Consider the following 21,342-nt stretch of genomic DNA (forward strand, 5'->3'; position numbering starts at 1 on the left):
AAATTAAAATTTTGGAAGCCCTAATCCAAAAGAAACACAAACATTAATGTAAATATTAACTTATTCGTATATGTCTAAAGATAAGCAATATAGAAAAAAACTCATAAAAAAACTTTATTTTCTCCTCTAAAGAGAGAAAATGTTACAATCTCTCATAGAAACATCCCATTCCATTTTGATAGCTACTTTGATGATAAATCTCAACCTTTGATTTATGAATATTATTAAGAATATTCTATAGAAGTTAAATTCCTACCATCCACCTAATAATTATTGATAATTAAATTAAAATTTTGAAAACCCTAATCCAAAAGAAACACAAACACAAACATTAATATAAATATTAATTTATTCATATATATCAAGAGGTGAAAGCTTGACAATTATAGGAACAAAAAAACTTATAAAAATACTTTATTGGATCCTCTAAAGAGAACAAATGCTACAATCTCACGTAGAAACATCCCATTCCATTTTGATAGAAAAGGTAAAAATGGCTCCTTACATACATTGGCCTTCCCACATAGTAGATGATGGATAAGTTTCGCATGATGATAAGATAATACATAAAGGATGGATAATTTTCTAGCTTCATGAGAAGATAGTACATAAGTTTCTAGTGTCATGGGAGCCAAAGGTTTCTCATTGCTTTTGAAAAGGCTTAACGAGTTGGATTTGTTAGATTATGTAGAAGTGTTTCCATAACAATGTTCATAAAATACTTTTTTGACTATACCTTTCCGTATTTTGTGTCATAATTTTTAAATATATTTAAATATTAAAAAAACCCAACAATTACATATTGACCTAATAAAATAAGGACTGGAAAAGCTATAACGAAAAGTGGATATTTTCCTTAGTGAAAACTATATTTTATGTCCAAAATAGATTTAAATATCAAGAAACTAATGGATAACATAAAAAACCAAACGAGATGAATTACTTGGTAAATGCATTGGGGATGCATTTTTATCTCCATTCTCAAAAACTCTCTTTAAAAGTAGAAGAAATGAACATTCCTCTCCTTTTTCTGTAATTTCCTATTTAAACTGATATCTTTTGAGAAATTTTTCCAGCAACTCTAATTCTTGATTATGCTTCTTGAGCATTTCATCAGAGTGCTTCTCCTCATTTTGGCCATCTCCATGAGCCAACTTTGTCCCATTATCTTCACAAATAGGTCCTTGTAATTATCCTTTGGTAATTGCATTATATACAACTTTGTATAGGTTGCCATCATCATTTTTTTACCTTTATGAGAGAATGCAATCTCATATCCTTAATCTCCATGAAAACTTCAATTTATTGTCATTCTTTTTCAAAACCTGTAATCATATAAAAATTATTAGTTTTTAAAACAATGGGATTTCTAGCATCATTTGATTCATTTTTCATCAAACATTCCTCATGCTTCTTTGAAATTTCCATATAATTACAAAACTCTGAATGAGTCTCCTATTAGAACCATCTCCAATGAATGATCCTTGAATTGGCTCACAAAAGTGAACTCCTCCTTATATCATGAACCTTTACTTAGACTCAAATCCCCTCAACTTCTCATTCATTAACTAGGCATTCATCCTTTGCCTCAGTTTCACGTGCAAAAATTCCACTTAAATCTCTTCTACAAAGTCCATCTATACCTTTGGTTGTCTCCACATTCTTATAGTATTTCCATCCTCACATCTAGTTGTACTTTCATATAACTATTTCTCTATCAAATATATCATGATTTGATTCCTATGGGTTCCCTTTAATACTTTATTATGACCATTCGTAGTCATACTTTTCCTTTTTCTATGAGATTTCTCTTGTCAATGTGGTATGTAGTTAATCCTTTGTAACAAACCTTCTCCATTACTTGTTACTCAATACTCACTAAGCTTTCTCCTTAGCTCAACCTTTCAGTATTCTTAGGTTCTATCTGTCAGAACCTCCTTCTTCCAAGCACTCGTTTCTCTTCTAGTTTCTCCACTTATCTATATCACCTATTCGAGAACCTTTCCTTTTCTCTTTTTACAACTTTTAGCTAAAATAGGTCCTTTGCCATAGTCTCCAAGAATATCACTTGTTCGTTGTTGCAGTCCCCTTGTTGTAATAATTTCCACCACTACTAACTATAATTAACGAATCTCTTTCACAAGTTGACTAAAAATTAAAATATCAAATTACCTCTTGTTTGAGCTCTTTCAAACTTGCATACTATAGATACAATTTCTCCAATCCTTTTGTTGATTATGCTATTGCATTCTTCCATTGTTCTTCCACATCCAAAGAACATGCTTTCCTCATAAATTAGATTTCCTTTCAAAGAAATCCAATGTTCTTTCCCCAAAAGCGTAACCTGCAAATATTAATTTCTTATTCAAATCAAATTAATCATATAAAAACATTTCACCAATCAAATTTTACCAAACTTGAACTCATGCAAGTTTTGAAAGCTTTGTCTCTTCACTTCTTCCACCATAATTTTTCTCTCAATTTTTTTTATCTACAAATTAGCATTTAATGATGTCAATCAATAATAGAGATCTTCATTATCAGAATGCATTTGATCTGTATTGGTTCACCTCACCAAAGTTCTACCCAACTTCTCCTATTGGAACTATTTTTTCTGATTGAAAATCTACTATTACATATTTCATTGTCCTTTAACTATAAAAAAAAACAAGCTTCTACTCACAAAGTAGTAAAATCCTTCCATGTCCTCAAAAAACTAATGTTTTATTTATTGACCTTGTTTTTATAGCTTAATCCATGTAGTCATTGTTCCTATATCACAATATAAATTGCAAAGCAAAACAAATTTACTTCGCCATATTCTACAAACCTAAGATGCTATAGGCTCTTAATATCCTCCAAGGAGTGTATCTCTACTCTTATTTCCTTTGCCAAAGAGCATGCCTACTTTAATACCTCTTAATCCAGGGAAAATCCACTTTCCCTACATCTTCAACTTCTCTACTTTTGGGATGTCAATGCACTACTTACATCAAGGTGTCCATACACTTTTTCATCACTAAATCATGAATTTCCTCTAATCCTCACACAATATCTATGCCTTGGCATGATAGATCAATACACTAATCCATAATTAGTTTTAGATTTTACACAGATGTTGAAACTCTTATAATTCTAGATTTTTCATAGACTAGAATTCTTCCATTCATAGAGAGACAATTTATGAACACATTAATTATATATATATATATATATATATATATATATATGAAACTATATTTGATTAAATCAAATATGTACATATAAATACACTCAGGAAACTCTTGTTTCTCTTCATTCACCTCTATGGACCGAATCTACATTCATTGGCCATCATCTCTTTTCCTCACACTTTCTTTTTTATTTCCCATAGGCTTACAATAGATAGAATTTAGAAACATCATAGATTTTTCTAGATCCTAAAATCAGTTCATAAATCACCCATAAACCAATCCATATATAATATTTTTCTAAATCCTAAGATCGTTCAATCTATCCTTAGAAACACACCATAAATATATTATTATTTCTATGATCATTAATGAAAATAAAATTATTTACAATAAGGAATTATAATTCCTTCTCCATGTCCAAACCCCCTTTGAAGCTTTATCTCCAAAAATATTTGATTGTTTTGGGAGCGAGAATGCTCATGCATAAAAAATAGAGGAAGCACAACTCAATAGTTTGAGGTTTTCCTTGAGTAGTTGACCCACACTATGAAGGCGTTTCTTGTGATGCATCTAGGTATTCACTAGAGACAATGAAGAAATATATTAACCCATGAAGAAAAACCTAAACCACTAGCTGCAAGGGCACTAAAGGATGGTTTTGAAAGTTTTTTCATGTAGTCAATTCATGTTATGTTGTAAAGGGGCCAATTGTAACCCTAGTCACCAAATTCAAGTTATGATTAATTCATGGAGCTCAAGTCATGAAGGAGTTCAAACTGCAAACATGGAGCCACTCTTTTGGTGGTAACTAATATACTAATATTCTTTAGTTTGTGGAAACATGTATAACCCCCTTTTTTAATTTTGTGGAGTTGTACAATTTTATATTTCAAAATCAATCTAGTGGAGATCACAGTCTACAAATTTTTTTGTGAAGATATATATGTATGTATACAGTTTCTAAATTGACATAAATAAATATTTTGGAGGGAGCCTGTGTGTAGATATTAATGGCGAATATGATGAACGCTCAATTTGAGCTGGATACGTTTAATGGTAAAAATAATTTTGAATTATCGAAACTAAAAATGTAAGATTTTTTAGTACATTAAGGATTACATAAGGAATTATATGGGAAGAGGAAGAAACTTGCAAATATTACTTATAAAGAATGGGAAGGATTTGATGCCAAAGCTCTTAGCACCATTTGGTTATGTCTTGCAAATGATGTCTTATTTAATATCATTGCAGAAGTAACAATAAAAGGAATATGGACCATGATAGAAAGCATTTATATGATGAAGTCCTTGAAAAATTGAGTGTAATTAAAGAGACAATTTTACAGTATAAAAATGAAGAAGGTGCAAAAATGGAAGATCGTTTGAATTTATCTAATAATATTGTGTTAGTTGAATAATATGGATGTTAATATTAATTACAAAGACAAGGTACTTATATTTTTGTTTTCATTTCCTAAATCATGGGATCATTTCATCACTTCCACTAGATTTAGTTCAACTAATAATCTTGAATATGATTATTTCATTTGGGTGTTGTTGTCTCAGGAGATGTATATGAAATCTATATTGAAACTTCCACACCATAAGCAATGATCACTAGAGATTAGAGAAAAAGGAGAAAAGTGAAGATGTTCATCCAAATCAAATTCAAAAGGAAATAATAGTAAATTCAAATGTTGGTACTGTAGAAAGTTAAGGCATCTCAAGACTATTTTTAGAAGAGGTAATGATCCAAGGGAGATTTTAAAAAATAGGAAAATCCTGTTGAATGATTTCCATGTTTGATTGATGAAGTTTTATTTATTTTTCATGTCCCTCAATACCATGAAGAATCATTATCATATTATAATTCTTCTCATCACATGTCTCCACATAGAGTTGATTTTCTTCATATCAAGTTGTTGATGATGAATTTTTTATTATGGGAAAGAATGTTTCTTGTATGACTATTGGGACTGGAAGCATCAAAATTAAAATGTTTGATGGTATCATAAGGACATTAAGAGAATTTAGACATGTGCCCAAATTAAAGTAGAATTTAATTTCTTTGAGGGCTTTGGATTATAGAGCTCACATGTTTACAGGTCAAGGTGCGACACTAAAGTTTCCCATGGGCACTTTGATGGTTATGAAGGAAACAATGATTCAATACCTTTAGCAGTTGGTAGGAAGTACACAAATAAATGAACCATTGACGGTATAGAAGGAGGTGAATGAATCTACTCATTTGTGTCATAAACAACTTGGTCATATGAGTGAGAAATGGTTATAGGTATTAACAAATTACAATTTATTTCTATATTTAAAATAATTGAATTTGAATTTCTATAATCATTGTATATTTGGAAAGTAGTCTAGACATAAGTTTAAAGTAGGTGGTAATATTAGTAAATATATTCTTGATTATATCCATTCATATGTTTTGGGGCCTCCCCTTATAGTTTCGTTTTGGAGGATCATCATATAATTTGTAACATCTATAAATGATTTCTCTAGAAAAGCGTAGGTCTATGTCATGAAAAGAAACGTTTATGTGTTTAATACATTTAAACAATTTAGTGTTATTGTAGAAAATAAAACTATAAGTACAATCAAGTGCCTAGAAACAATATTGGAGGTTAGTCCATGTATTTATAATTTGAAAAATATTACAAAGAAGCTAGGATAAGAAACACAAAACCATTGTATATACTCCTTAACAAATTGTTGTTGTAAATCACGTGAATAAGACTCTTATAGAAATAGCAAGGAGTAGTTAATACTAACTGTTATCTTGTTAATCAATCACCATCAATCTTAATAGATTGCAATAATTCATCCTTATGATTATTAAAATTAAAAAATATTTGTTGTGAAACATATGCTCTTTCTCCTAAAAATTAGTGTTGTAAGTTAGACTCTAGATTGAAGAAAGATTTCTTTGTTGGTTATGATGATGAAACTAAGGGATATGTATTGTGGGATTCTACTATCCACAAAAACCATAACTAGAAGAAATATAATATTTGATGAATCCCCTCTCATTGAAGAAGTTGATGTAGAACTTGATTTGAAACTATTAGGAACATGTACCACTAAATCAACACATTCAAGTTGAGATTCAACCATCTACACAAAATAAGAATAAGCTTCTGAGGATAAATAATTTATGATGTTGAAGATCTTTAGGAATATGTGGAAATTCCCCAACCAACACCGAGAAGATCTACATGGGAGTGAAATCCTCCTAAAATGTATTTCTATTTGGTTTCATTTATTGTTTCGGTTACTGAAAATAGGGAACCTTCTTGTTATTATGAAGTAAAAAATAATATCAATAATGATAAATGGAAGATGGAAATGAAAGAAGAGATAGATTCCTTAGAGAAAAGTAAAACATGGTACTTGACAGAACTTCCCGAAGACGGAAAAATTGTTGGGTATAAGTGGACTGTACAAGTTGAAGAAAGATGTTGATGGTAATGTTGAAAGGTACAAAGCCATACTTGTCACAATGGGGTACTTTTAGATATAATATGTTGATTTGCATGAGATTTCTTTACTAGTTGTTAAACATGTTTATTTTTGTATTGTATTGATGCTAGTTGCTTTACTTGATTTATAGCTAGAGAAACTAGATATTAAAATAATTTGTAACATCTATAGATGATTTCTTTAGAAAAGCATAAGTCTGTCATGAAAAGAAACATTTATGTGTTTAATACATTTAAACAATTTAGTGTTATGGTAGAAAAGAAAACTATAAGTACAATCAAGTGTTTAGAAACAATAATAGAGGTTAGTCCACGTATTTAGAATTTGAAAAATATTACAAAGAAGCTAGGATAAAAAACACAAAACCATTGTATGTACTCCTTAACAAACTAGTGTTGCAAAACACATGAATAAGACTCTTATAGAAATAGCAAGGAGTAGTCAATACTAGTTGTTATCTTTTGAATCAATCACCATCAATCTTAATAGATTGCAATAAGTAATCCTTATGATTATTAAAATTCAAAAAATAATTGTTGTGAAACTTAAGCTCTTTCTCCTAAAAATTAGTGTTGTAAGTTAGACTCTAGATTGAAGAAAGATGTCTTTGTTGGTTATGATGATGCAACTAAGGGATATATATTGTGGGATTCTACTATCCACAAAACTCATCATTAGAAGAAATATAATATTTGATGAATCCCCTCTCTTTAAAGTAGTTAATGCAGAACTTGATTTGAAACTATTAGGAAAATGTACCACTAAATCAACACATTCAAGTTGAGATTCAACCATCTACACAAAATAAGAATAAGCTTTTGAGGATAAATAATTTATGATGTTGAAGATCTTTAGGAATATGTGGAAATTCCCCAACCAACACCGAGAAGATCTACATGGGAGTGAAATCCTCCTAAAATGTATTTCTATTTGGTTTCATTTATTGTTTCGGTTACTAAAATAGGGAACCTTCTTGTTATTATGAAGTAAAATAATATCAATAATGATAAATCGAAGATGGAAATGAAATAAGAGATAGATTCCTTAGAGAAAATTAAAACATGGTACTTGGCAGAACTTCCCGAAGACGGAAAAATTGTTGGGTATAAGTGGGTACAAGTTGAAGAAAGATGTTGATGGTAATGTTGAAAGGTACAAAGCCATATTTGTCACAATGGGGTACTTTTAGATAGAATATGTTGATTTGCATGAGATCCCTTCACTAGTTGTTAAACATGTTTATGTTTGTATTGTATTGATGCTAGTTGCTTTACTTGATTTATAGCTAGAGCAACTAGATATTAAACTAACATTTTTACACGGAGATTTAGATGAGGAGATATACATGGAACAAATAGAAGGATTTGTTAAACATCACAAAAAAAAAAACAATTTGCAAGCTCAAGAAGACATTGTATGGCTTAAAGTAGTCTCCTAGGCAATTGTATAAGAAGTTTGATTCCTTTATGATGAGCTAGAATCATATTAGAAGTGAGTATGAGGACTATGTTAATTTGAAAAGTTTGAATGGTATATTCATTATCTTGGTGATTGGGACAAGAGGAGGTCTAATTCACGTTATATCTTTACTCTTGCAGGAGAATATATTAGTTGGATTTCAAATCTTCAAGAAAAAATTACCTTATCCACTACTAAGGTAAAATATATTTTTGTCTAACATGTTTGCAAAGAGCCAAGTTGGTTGAAGAGTCTTCTAGATGAGTTTAAAATAATAGAGAACAATGTCACCATATCCTGTGATAGTTAAAATATTATCCATTTGACTACAAATCCAAATTGTCATAGTAAGACTAAGCATATTTATATTGACCACCATTTTGTAAGATAGCTTATTAATAGAGGTGAAGAAGATCTTCAAGAGGTCCACACACAAAAAAATGTATAACCATGTTTACAATTCCAGTGTTAGATATCATTTTTTGAGATTCAACTGCGTTAACCCCCAATACTTAATTCTAGTGTTGTTAGAAAAGCTACTATGGTGTTTGGTTTCTCTTGGCTTACAGAAGAGGTGATGAAAGGGCCTCGAGAAATGCATAATATAAATTGTTGTCAAGGTGGAGATTGGTAGAATTTGTGACAACAACAATTAAAAGAAACTATAAGAAATCAAATTTTTTTGTAAGTATATATTTGGTGGTTTGTTTAATGATGTTGGTTTATGAAATTGGTGGGAGTTTGTATAAGGAATGTAAGAGATCTATATAGCTAGCATAGATCCATCTTAAATACAGATCTAACATGAGCCGAGAGGGATCCAATTTCTTCAATTGCAATTTTTTATGAGCAGACATTATTTAAATGTTTTGTATAGTTATTTAATTTTTTCAGATATTTTAAAATTTTTATTTTGGCCGACATGAGCAAAATTTCAATTTTGATGACGGATGGATAGGGTTACACATCATATTGAGCTGTAGAATGAGCCTCTGAGCTCAACTAGAGAGATTAAAGTGAGTTGTAAACCTAATTTTCTTTTTGATAAATAAAATACCTTACTTTACTTCATAAATATTTCCTTAATTCCTTGACACACTATAAAGATTTTGCAATGTAAAATTCATATTTTGTAACTTATTCATCATCTTTATTTAATCATTTTTATTTTATTATGGATTGTACATACCAAGAAAACAAAATCTAAAGAAAGGATAAAAATAAACTCATATGAAAATAAAAAGTTTATTATTGCTTTCGAAAAGACTCAACGCGTTGAATTTTGGGAGACTATCACAAATGATTCCATAACATTCTTTGTAATATTTTACACTAACACCCTTTAGAAATTTTGCACCATGATTTTTAAATCACAAAGATGAAAGGTAAAAACCTTTCACTCCAAGTGTATTTATATATTTACAAAACCAACTAGATTTGGAATATAATGAGTTAAAAAAAACCAATGAAATGGTAATGGAAATGTTATAGCGAATAGGGTAATAATTTCCTTGCTAAAATCAACCATGTGTTACAAGTTCCATAATATAATTGAATATAAAAACAAATAAATCAATAATATAAAAAATCCAAGATGAATTACCCGGCAAGCACATTGGAGATGCTTTTTCACTCATGGAGGAAGAGGGTCAAGCAAGAGGGCGGAGTAGGAGAGGATTCACACAAATTCTTGGGAAGAAACGGAGTAGGTCCCCAACATTGAAAGAATAGGACAGAGGTGTCATTAGGATTACTATAAGCTATTATTATTTCGTAAAAATTATATTGAACCATAGCTCATTATTAATTACTTTAATCTTTTGAATAGAAATTAAAATAAATATTTAAAAACATAAAAAAATATCTAAATGAAATTAAAATTAAAATTAGTTAAGTTTAAATTAAAATTAGTTAAGTTGGTATTTATATTAAAATAATTTTTTTAAAATTTTAATTTAATTATTAATAATTATTTTCATAAAATATTTTAGAATATTTTAATAACAATTAAATGTATCTTAAAAATAATTATACATACTAAAATAAAAATAAATCTTTAAAATAAGATGATTAAAAAAAAAACATTTTCATCAATATATTAATTTTTTACGATATTTAATTAATTTTTATAATATTTATTTATATTTACAATGATTTAAAATATCTAATACCCTATAAATTAACGGTACGCGTAAGTTTCTAAAGTAGAACAAACTCTGACAGGGAACCACAAGAATATTAGAATTTTAACATTAAATTAAAATAACTTTTGAAACATTGAAAGTGTGTATTGAAAATTAGTGAAAGATGATCCCACCATCCGTATTTCCTCGTGAAACACAGTAATCATGTCTGCAAGAAAACAGAATAGATCCCATTTTTTAAATCAGAGACAGGAAAATCCATAGTATGAACATTTTTATACCAATGTTTCAAATTCCAAGTGGGATCCATTATCAAGATTGAAGAATGATGATGGATCTCACTTGGGATTTGAAACGTTGGTGTTTATACTGTGGATTCTCCGGTCTCTGATTCAAAAGATACAAACCACAGATCTCTTAAATCCATAGATCCCATCTACTGACTAAATAGCTGCATGTTTCTATTTGTATTTCAACTCCCAGAGAAGCATGGATCTAGTGTATGTCTGAATCCTTCCAAGCATAACGAGGGAAAAAATGGGCTACTGCATATGGGTCTTTTGGCTGCCTATGAGCCTCCTGTTATTGTTTGTCCATGTTATTGCTCAGCCAGGTATTGCTGAACATTTTAGAACATCTAATGCCCAATATTCTCTTCTTTCCCTTTTGTTTACTTTGATTCCTGTCACTGGAGCTCAAATCGCTTCTGCAGTGCTATTTTTATTCTTTTGCACAACAAAAATTATTTAGTTATTTATTTAAATTTTGGATACCAGGATTTCTTAGCATTGATTGCGGAGGTAAAGGGAATCACACTGCCGAAAACAACATCACATGGTCCAGTGACGCTGATTACATAGACGTAGGTGAGATAGCAGACATAGGGAATGCCTCTGAAGAAGCGGAGGGTTCCTACTTGCATACTCTCAGGTTTTTCCCAAAACCTCTGAAAAAGTCTTGCTATCACTTGCCTGTGACCCCCAGTGTGCCTTACTTGTTAAGAACATGGTTTGCCATCGGTAATTACACTGGATTCAAACAATCGCCAAGCTTCCAACTCTCGATTGAGACTTTGGGTATGTTGTTTTCCGGTAACATAAAACCCTCATATCACGATCCATGGTATAAAGAAGTAATCTTTGTTAGTTCCGGCGATGTGGTGTATGTTTGCTTGATCAGAACCTTAGAGAGTGACGATCCCTTTATCACTGCTATTGAGTTGAGGGCCCTCAGAGAAGGCATGTATAGACAGGCAAAGCCAGGAACATTGTTGCTCTTAGATAGAAGAAAAGATTTTGCTGGAATATCGACGGTTAGGTAAATATTTTAAGCTTTTTCATCCTTCCATTTCACTTCGTGGTATTACCAGCTATAAATTTATGTATTTTTTGACGTAGTTGTTGAAAATGGTGAAATACCGTGTTCCAAGGTGCGTTAAGAGTTCATCTTTCAAAAAAATAAATTGAAAGTATATCCCCAGCTCAGCTGTCCCTTCTGGTTGGTTTTTGTGTTTTTCTTTCTACGTTTTCTTATGATAGAGTTAGGGAAACCTTTCGCACCGATCATAAAAGATCCCAGAGCAACTTTGATGTGTCAAGGCCAATTTTGATGCAGTTGTCATGTTTTGCAGTTATACTTTTTTTTAATGATTGAACTGAATATCTTTGTATGGTGAACTAAGCAGGTATCCTGAAGACAACTTTGATCGCATCTGGACATCAGAGTTCATGTTCAATAGTCGTGATATAGGTGGTGCACGGAATGTAAGTTCGGAAGAGCCCATTTCAACAAAAAATACCGAAAACCTTCCCCCAAGTGCTGTAATGCAAACTGCCTTTGTTTTAAACAGCTCAGTGATGCCGATCTTGGTTGGATCGCCGAAAGGGAAGAAATCAGTACTGTTTCTGTATTTGGCAGAGATTGTAAAGCTAAATATGTCTGAATGGAGATCTTTCTACGTCATGATAAACGGGGACGATAGGTCTGGAATCATTACTATGGTGGATATGTACTCTACCCTACAGCTAACATTTCTATCTGATGAAACAAATGAAATCTTACTTCGCATTCAGCAAGCCAGTAACTCCACCAGCAGTCCCATAATCAACGCCTACGAGTCTTACATACTAGTTGGTACCCAACCCGCAACGTATTCACAAGATAGTAAGTGCGCTGACTAAACATGCCCGTACTGAAATGACTAAAATCCCTCTAACCGATATGTGTTTCAACGTCTAACAGTAGATATTAAATTGCAGTTGAACATCTTGACGCGATCAAAAGCAGGTTTGGCATAAAAGATTGGATTTCAGATCCTTGCTATTTGATCCCCTGGGAAGGAATTCGCTGTGATAACAAATCGTCGACCATAAGAATATTGGAATTGTAAGTTTAATCCTTTCATTTGTACCCAGTTTATGACTTTTAGTTGCCTGCGAAGAGTGAGTTTATGATAATCCTCCTGTTGTCAGAAATTTGGCTGGAAGGAATTTTACAGGAGCGGTACCTGGAGATATTGGACAGTTGACCGCATTAGTTAACGTGTAAGCAGTATTATGTTTTTTTAAAGTTGAAGTACTCCTCGTGACTGTAAAATATCCATACCCATTGCAATTGAAAAATGTCTCCATGTCCACTTTCGTAATTGCACAGAGTATGCAATATGATTGAAATGTTAACGAGCATTCAATGATAATGTACATTATAATTTGATGATGGTGCGGCTAATGAAAGGAACATACTTTATCTTTGAATATTATGTTGATACCGCATTCATCCATTCGTTTTGAAATTATTAGGTCACTTGCCAATAATCACCTGATGGGAGCTTTGCCAAACTTTTCCAAATTAGCGATGTTGGAGAGACTGTAAGTTTAGTTTGTTCCTCCTTTAATCATAGTCAAATGCCTTTTAAAGAAACCAAATCGACGTCATCTCAGAAAGAAAATTGCAACAATTTAGATCCTCCCTTGGCGTGCAGACATCTGCAACACAACAACTTGAGTGGTAATGTTCCAGACTGGCTATCTCAACTTAAAAAGCTAAAAGAGCTGTACGTCTCTCTTACCTCTATTGCGAGTTCCCGTTCAAAATCATAATAAAATAATTAGCAATATCATTTGAGGCTTGTTAAAATGTCGTGTATTTTTTTTTGTAATATTGACTAAATATTGGTGGTTTATATTTCGTTTTACATGTCAAAATGCTGTGTAATGTTGTCTTTAAAGTGAACCTTATTTACTTTGCTTTATAAAAAATTATTTGGGGAAGTCTTTTAAGTGGTTTAAGTATTATGATCGGTTAATATGAGATAGGTGAATTCCCCAAATTAACTTCTTAAAATATTGCAAACTCCATTCAGTGTCCCATACTCAAATCAGGGAGATGCTAGATGGAATTGCCAGAATACATACATTTTTACAATTTATATTAAATTATTATTATTATTATTAATTTTCTATAAAATATTATATCAAAATGGCCTGTGAATTATGGAAAAGCTGCAGTTTCTCTTTCAATACTATATTAGTTCTGGGCATTTATCCTTTCGTGCTTAAATTACCAGATCACTCGGTAATAACAATCTCGTAGGATCTTTGCCAAACTTGTCCAATTTAACCGCATTGGAAAAATTGTAAGTATTTCTTCTTAACGCAAAGCCTCACTTTGTTCGATCTTTTCCCATAAGTTAGTTCGGTGGCTTAGGAAGTAAATAATAACAAAGAAATCGCTATTTCACAAAGAAGAAATTTTGTGGGCTTGGTGTACAGACATCTTACAAACAACAACTTGAGTGGTACTGTTCCAGAGTGGCTATCTGAACTCAAGAACCTTAAAGAATTGTAAGTCTCTCTCTCCTACTACTTTTGCAAATCCCCAGTTCAAATAATAGTATATCATAACATTCGTCTCTATCTTTATCACTATGGCAAACAGGTTTATAGAAAATAATAATTTCAGCGGTGTAATTCCAGCGGGACTCCTCAACAAAACTTCATTGACTATCAAGTAATGTAATATCTTAAATTTTATTCATTTTATTAACCAAAAATCCTCATTTACATATATTGATGTTGAGACTCTTAAGTCCATCCAAAACGTATTTATTTTGTTTATTGCAGATACACTGGAAATCAACACCTCTGTATTCGTATGCATAAGGGGAAATGCGTTCTGTCTAAATCAGGAAAGGACAAACTGAGTGTTGTGCTCGGGATAACCATAAGCGGAGCTTTCATGATTTCCTTAGCGTTGATGGTGGGTATTGCTTTACATTTGCAGAAATGCAGATCAAAACAGCGTCTCAATGTGGGTATTGCCGTATATCGGAAGAAGTTCAGGACAAAACAACGTCTCAACGAAGGTCTTGAGATAACTTGAATTATTAAGTAAAATATTGTAATATGCGTGGGCATCCTCTCTATGAAATTAAATAAAGCTGCGGTTTTATGAAATATTTTCTGATTGCAGACCACCCTATGATTACGGTGACCAATACAGCAAAGTGTAGGGCCTTTACTGAGGAAGAGATTATGGCATCGACACAGAACTTCAGTCGGAAGATTGGGCAAGGGGGGTTTGGATCGGTTTTCTTTGGTAAATTACCCGGAGGAAAAGAGATAGCGGTGAAAGTGCTCTCACTATTCTCCAGACAAGGAATTGATGAGTACAAGAATGAGGTGATTCTGGGCTTCGTCAATATATGCATCTGTCTTGTTTTTTGGCTGCACTTATTTGTAAAATTCGTGTATAAGCCATTTTACTTGATTGGCAGATTGATCTACTCTCCAGAATTCATCATAAGAACTTGGTGTCTTTACTGGGATACTGTAACGAATCAAGAGAGGTGATGTTGATCTACGATCACATGTCTGGAGGGTCCCTAAGGGACCGCCTTTATGGTAAATATTTCGCTTATTAATTTTGTTTCATTCAGTTCCTCATGTAAGTTGCAATACTATATAGAGCAAAAGGCATATTTGAAATTAAAATTTAATTTGTAGGTCCTAGCGCTGCACTTTCAACACTAAATTGGAAAACAAGGCTCAAAATAGCTTTGGATGCAGCGCATGGTAACTCTTCTCCAAAGTACTTTCATAAGCTATATATTTTTGTGATCCAAAAACCCCTAGTCAATTATATTTTGATCTAAAAAATCGTTCATTTTCATGAACTATGTACTCTTGATCGGCATTTTTTTCATGTTATACACATGCTATCTTTTATGAAGGATTGGAGTACCTGCACGTAGGTTGCACCCCAAAGATAATTCACAGGGATATTAAGACCTCCAACATCCTTTTAGACATTTTTATGACCGGAAAACTAGCCGACTTTGGTCTGTCAAAGATGACAGCTGATGGGGAGGCTTCACATGTGACCACTATGGTGAAAGGAACGCCGGGATACCTCGATCCAGAGTATAATATCCCACACATAACTTGTACTTTGTTTGCAATAATAATCCTTTTAATGCAACATAACTTGTACTTTTTAATGTTTGTTTGGGATGTTTCTGCAGCTATTTTCGCACCCAAATGTTGACTGAGAAGAGTGATATATATAGTTTTGGAGTGGTGTTGTTAGAAATCATATGCGGCAGACCACCCATAGTTGCAAGTCAATCTGAAGAGCGACTTAACCTCGTTCACTGGGTAAGAAATGGTATTATAATTTATCATTATAAACTGGAAACAGCAACCTATTGGCAAGATAATTGATGGCATTGCGCTGCACGTTCCAATAGTTTATGATATTCAGATACATTTTCGTACAGTTTTAATTTATGATAATCCAATGCAATTTATTTAATATATCTGGACGGATTTATAGGTGATTTTCGTACAGTTTTAATTTATGATAATCCAATGCAATTTATTTAATATATCTGGACGGACTTATAGGTGACACCGTATGTGTATGTGGAGTTGGATGAAAATCCCGGCAAATCAATAAGTGGGGAAATTGAAGAAATCGTAGACAAGAGAATGGGTGGAAACTACGACATTGAAGCAATTGCTGATTTTGCCAAACTAGCCCTTCGATGTGTTGATGCTAACCCATCTTTTAGGCCTACCGCCAGTGAAGTTGTTGCAGAGATAAAAGAGATTATCGCACATGAGAATAAGAATAATGCTCTCCCAATTTCAGAGGAAATTGGTATCGAACATGGAGATTTGCAGGCCGGCCCCGTTCCTTTACATGCAGAGTGTAGTAAACCCAATGATATGGTGTGGCGTGACAACAGCTGCAACATCAGTCAAGAAGGAAGATGAGTGGAAATGTAGTATATCAATTCCATGATGTAGATGTAGATTATATAAAGGAATCATGTATGTGATAATGAAAGCAATATGCTTCTTTAATAAAGTTGCTTTAACGAATTGACAATGGCCTTTAATTACTAATAATTGTGCACTTTATATTTCTACTATTGTGTTGAATAGATCTGTGGAATGAAATGGATCGTGGAAGATGCTCAACGTATAAATCAATCATTTTAATTTCGTGCACTATGGATCTTTACTTTTATCTTGAATAGATACGTGGAATGAATTGGTCCATGGAGCAATTTTATATTAAGGTACACATGATTTTCTTGAATCTTAAATAAAATTTCACATGGGCTTGTCGATAGCTTCTTCAGTCGATTCTTACCATCAGATCCCCTATACTCGTGCGTTTCGCCAAGCTATCATTTTATGTGGGGCATAGATTTCTAATAAAATAGCGCTTGTCAGTTCAACGGTCTTAACGCATACCGTGCACGTTTTATTTTTCATGTGGAATGAATTTATACAAACGATCGAATGAGAATGTGCAAACGCCTGACAAAAAAAGTCATATTTTCCTTTTTATGTTACATGAAATAGATTATCTTAAATGTATTGGTCGACAATATTTCTTAAAAAAACACAAAATTAGTTTTTTAAAATATTAATAATTTAGAGATGTGGAAAAATATTTCATTTGCATTCTCAACAGTAAGTTATATATTTTAATGTGTATATAAAATAATATGAACATTGATCCATCTTAAATCTATCAAGTATTTAGAAGGACCAAATCTCTTAGAAGGAACAAATCTCTTAATATGTAAATTTTTTTAAAGCGAAAAGAGATTTTATCAATGTGAAAGATTCATAGATCCAAAGTTAACATAAGGTTGGTTCAATTTCTCTTTTAAATAGGTTATACTCCACATGAATATCATGGGTCAATACCATGGGTTCTCATAAACATGGAGTTGAAAAATCATCCCTAACTTGACCAAGTCAAATTTACATTAACTACCAACAAAAATAAAAATAATAATAACTTAGAAGTTTTATTTTTATTATTTTAGTTTGAAGTTATTTTTATTTTAACATACGATTATTTTTATTTTTATTTTATTTTGACCAAGTGAAATGTTTACATGGTGTTCAGTGCAACAATAATTTTATTAAAAATTAAATACTTAAAAAATATTATATTTAAAAAGATAAATTTGAGTGTGAAAAAATGTATAATTGATATATTTTAAAAAATAATTTAATACAACATTTAAATAAATTATTTGAATATTTACGTTAATTAATCTATTTTAATGTCCTTTTTTATAATGTAATATAAAGATAAAGTGAAAATAAAATAATATTTATTTAATGTTAACCATGATAAAATATTTTAATGTTTAAAAAGAAGAATTAATAAAAAACAAAAGAAATTAGTTATTTAATAATAATAATAATTTAATTTTAAGAAAATGGTTAAGCTAGACATCAAATTGGTGTATGGAACCCATGTTTGTGGGAGAAAAGACCTACCTCAGAGTAATTGATTATTAAAAATTATTTTTTAGAATATTTTAAAATATTCATAACTAAATTAGCCCACGGGGCTTTGGATTGACAGTGAATGGGTGCACTGTTAAGGCACTCCTTGTGATAGGTCACTGGTTCAAATCCCCCGTGGATACTTACCTACCCAACAAAAAAAAATAAAAATTAAAACTATTCAAAATGATTCTCATGAACTATTTTATTTATTTATTCATAGATGTAAAAACAAAAAAATGTAGATAAAATGATTCAAAATGATTCCCACTACTTTTTCCATATCATAAGCCATGAAAATAAAGTACTACCAAAAATTTAGTAAAGATGTGGATAAGGTGTTCTTTAATATGAGGAACAAATAAGTCAATGTCATAACAAAACAATGATGCGTATATCATTTAGGAGTTGTGTCTATGGAGGTGGAAGAATTGTTTGGACGGTAAAAAATGGCTGGAATCAGGTTAAAAAAATTCAAAAAATCTTGTGAAAGCAATATTTGAATCATGTTTTTGATGGTGGAAATAGATTTAGCGCCATCAAAAACTTCTAAAGCACTTAAAATTATGAGGTTTGACAGTGTTTACGTAGATTTACAAAAAATTTTACTAAATTTTTTCAAAACTTTCAGGAAAAAAAACATAATCGTTAGACTACTGCTATCACTTATTATATTGAAAGTAATCCATATTAATACAGTCATAATGAAGGTGATAAGAATACCTACTTAATCTAATTAACAGTAGTTATCTTCATTAGTATAAAAATACACTAATATTGAAAGTAATCCATATTAATACAGTCATAATGAAGGTGATAAAAATACCTACTTAATCTAATTAACAGTAGTTATCTTCATTGGTATAAAAATACACTAACAATATAGATGCAGCGACGATTTTAAATTAAATTAATTTTTTATATATTATTTTATTTTATAAATTAAAATTAATTAAATCTAACTAATATTTTTAAAATGATCAGAATTGAAAATCACTAAAATTCTAAATCATGGGATCCCATAATAATAAAAAGATTAACTCCGTCATTTATACAAATAACTAACCACAAGTAGAACGTGAAATCCGCAATCAATTATTTCCTGCCGTTTCCAATGATGATCGTCACGATGGATCTTTCCGTTTGTGACCACGATGCATGAAATTTGAAAACCACTAACGACAAGGACGACATGGAATCCGTACCCGATATTTTCTTCCTTCACCTGTTCCCAGTTTATCACCATTACTTTTACATCCAATCCAAATGCATTCTTGTGTGGAAGACAATAATTTATTTTACAAGTGGATATCAATTAAACATAAAACATCCTTTCAAAGAATATCCATCAAATACATCTTTACATTTTTTGACTGCTAAATATCAAGCACTATGGGCATATTATGAAATAGGTTAAGTTAATGATTAGCTTATTATCTTTTTCTGTCTTATATACGGAATAAGAATAAAATGTAATTTAATAGATATGATTTAAAATGAATTACTCTATAATATATAGATATATATAATTGTATAGTAATTTAATTATATAAATTAAATGATTTGTAAATATACATTTAAATATTTATTTTATTTTATAATACATGTTATAAAAATTTTTAAAAATCATAAAAATAAATTAAATTATAATTTTATTTTATACTAATATTATTATTAATTATAAAACTAAAGATTATATCAATTAAACATATATACATTAAAAAAAATATAAAACATGAATAACATAGCAAAATAACAATAAGCAATAAGAGATTCAATATCATAAATAAAACTCTAATGGAAATTGAATTTGATATGACATTTTCTTTAATTAGATTGAAAAGAAGTAACATTTAGCTAATTTTATGATAAATCTCAAAACTCTATCCTAATTACTTGATTTTAAATTATTGTGGATAATCCACTCGACAATTTGTCAGTATAGATCTACTAAAATATAATAGAAAATCTGAAATCTACACTTCGACGGTTTATTTCTTCTTAGATTTCTAGATTTGTTAATTATTGTTTAATTTCATATGCATGCAAATTATAATATGCAAAAAATAGAAAACAATGAAATAAAACTCACAACCTCAATTGGCGTAAGATATAACCTAGGAAACCCTTTTGGGAAAAAACTCAGCTAGAAGTTGAGGTCACTTTGTTGTATTTCTTTGAATGGAAAAATGAATTCAACTACAAAAAGTAAGGTTTGTGGCCAGTCAGATGTTTTTTTTTTTTTTTTTTTTTTTTTTTTTTTTTTTTTTTTTTCGGGAAAAGAAAATTCATTATTTCATATGGAGAAATTACATGTTGTAGATGCCCGAAGGCATATGCTGTAAACGTGGCTGTCTATCCATTGTCAAAACTAGTATTTACAATGATAACCCATAGGGTATGCTGTGCTGGTTCAAAAACCACAATAAAAAGTTCAAAAATCACCCACACATGGGTGTAGTTCTATCCATATTTACAATATCTAAATACAATATCAAAATTGCAATAATGTTCAAAATCAGGTTGTTGATAATTTAGGGACTGTTGTCTCTCTGTAATCTCCCATCTATATATGGCCTGTGAAAATAGTGATAGATTCCAGCAAGTGTATGTTCGGCAATCAACCACTCTCCTAGAGGGCGATGCGTCGCTTCTTTTGATAGCCTGTCAGCTGTTTCATTTCTTTCCCTATAGATGTGAGAAACAGAAATCTGATCAAAGAATGTTTTGAAAAAAATAATTTCTTCCATAATAGTTCTCAAAGAGTAAGGAGAACAAATAGCTGTATTGTTAAACCAATCAATCACAATCTTTGAGTCCCAAAATATTTGAATGTTTCGGCATTGTTTTAGGATGGAAAAATATAACAGATGGCGAAGTGATATCAGTTTAGCATGATTATTAGTGCCCGATCCCAGTCCCATACAAATATGGAAATAATGTGATTCAGATAGGTAGAAACATATGCCCCCCCCACAGCCATGCTGTTGGGCAACACCATCAAAATAGGCCCAAGGTAATGATGCGTTTATCTGTTCCTGCCAGATGATCCTAGGCATCTTTTGTCTCTCATCACTAGGAAGTTCTTCAAAAGCAGCACAGATTTGTGGAGGGAGTAGGTTCCAGTTCACAGGTTTGTCTTCAAAATTTTTTGTGTTTCTCTTGAGCCAAATGTACCATGAAACAAGAAGAGGAAGGTTTCTTGTTTTCCCCTCAGCCGAAGTACCCCACCAGGTGTCCCATGCTGTTGTAATAT

The 21,342-nt window shown here is 31.2% G+C and overlaps 1 protein-coding gene across 1 annotated transcript; it reads left to right on the plus strand.

Annotated features, from left to right (window-relative positions):
• The first annotated feature begins 10,491 nt into the window (after positions 1-10,491).
• Positions 10,492-16,679, plus strand: LOC149186767 (putative LRR receptor-like serine/threonine-protein kinase At5g48740). Its single transcript, XM_089411118.1, has 17 exons — positions 10,492-10,882; positions 11,046-11,586; positions 11,954-12,432; positions 12,528-12,654; positions 12,741-12,812; positions 13,068-13,136; positions 13,250-13,321; positions 13,835-13,903; positions 14,040-14,111; positions 14,206-14,277; positions 14,391-14,632; positions 14,740-14,948; positions 15,044-15,170; positions 15,273-15,341; positions 15,500-15,689; positions 15,791-15,923; positions 16,173-16,679. Exons 1-17 carry the CDS (start codon positions 10,807-10,809, stop codon positions 16,542-16,544), a joined length of 2,991 nt encoding a protein of 996 aa, XP_089267244.1. The 5' UTR covers positions 10,492-10,806; the 3' UTR covers positions 16,545-16,679.
• The last annotated feature ends 4,663 nt before the right edge of the window (positions 16,680-21,342 follow it).

Source organism: Pinus tabuliformis, chromosome 3_1 (assembly GCF_031772625.1).
Source record: "Pinus tabuliformis cultivar Carrire ecotype Pingquan chromosome 3_1, CPIR1, whole genome shotgun sequence".
NCBI lineage: Eukaryota > Viridiplantae > Streptophyta > Pinopsida > Pinales > Pinaceae > Pinus > Pinus tabuliformis.

What these genes read in the sequence shown, in the direction of transcription:
- LOC149186767 (XM_089411118.1), top strand. Translation starts at nt 10,807, where the DNA reads ATGGGCTACTGCATATGGGTCTTTTGGCTGCCTATGAGCCTCCTGTTA. An exon ending in AAAACTTCATTGACTATCAA is followed by an intron (nt 14,278 to 14,390) that starts GTAATGTAATAT and finishes TGTTTATTGCAG; the next exon opens with ATACACTGGAAATCAACACC. An exon ending in CCGGGATACCTCGATCCAGA is followed by an intron (nt 15,690 to 15,790) that starts GTATAATATCCC and finishes ATGTTTCTGCAG; the next exon opens with CTATTTTCGCACCCAAATGT.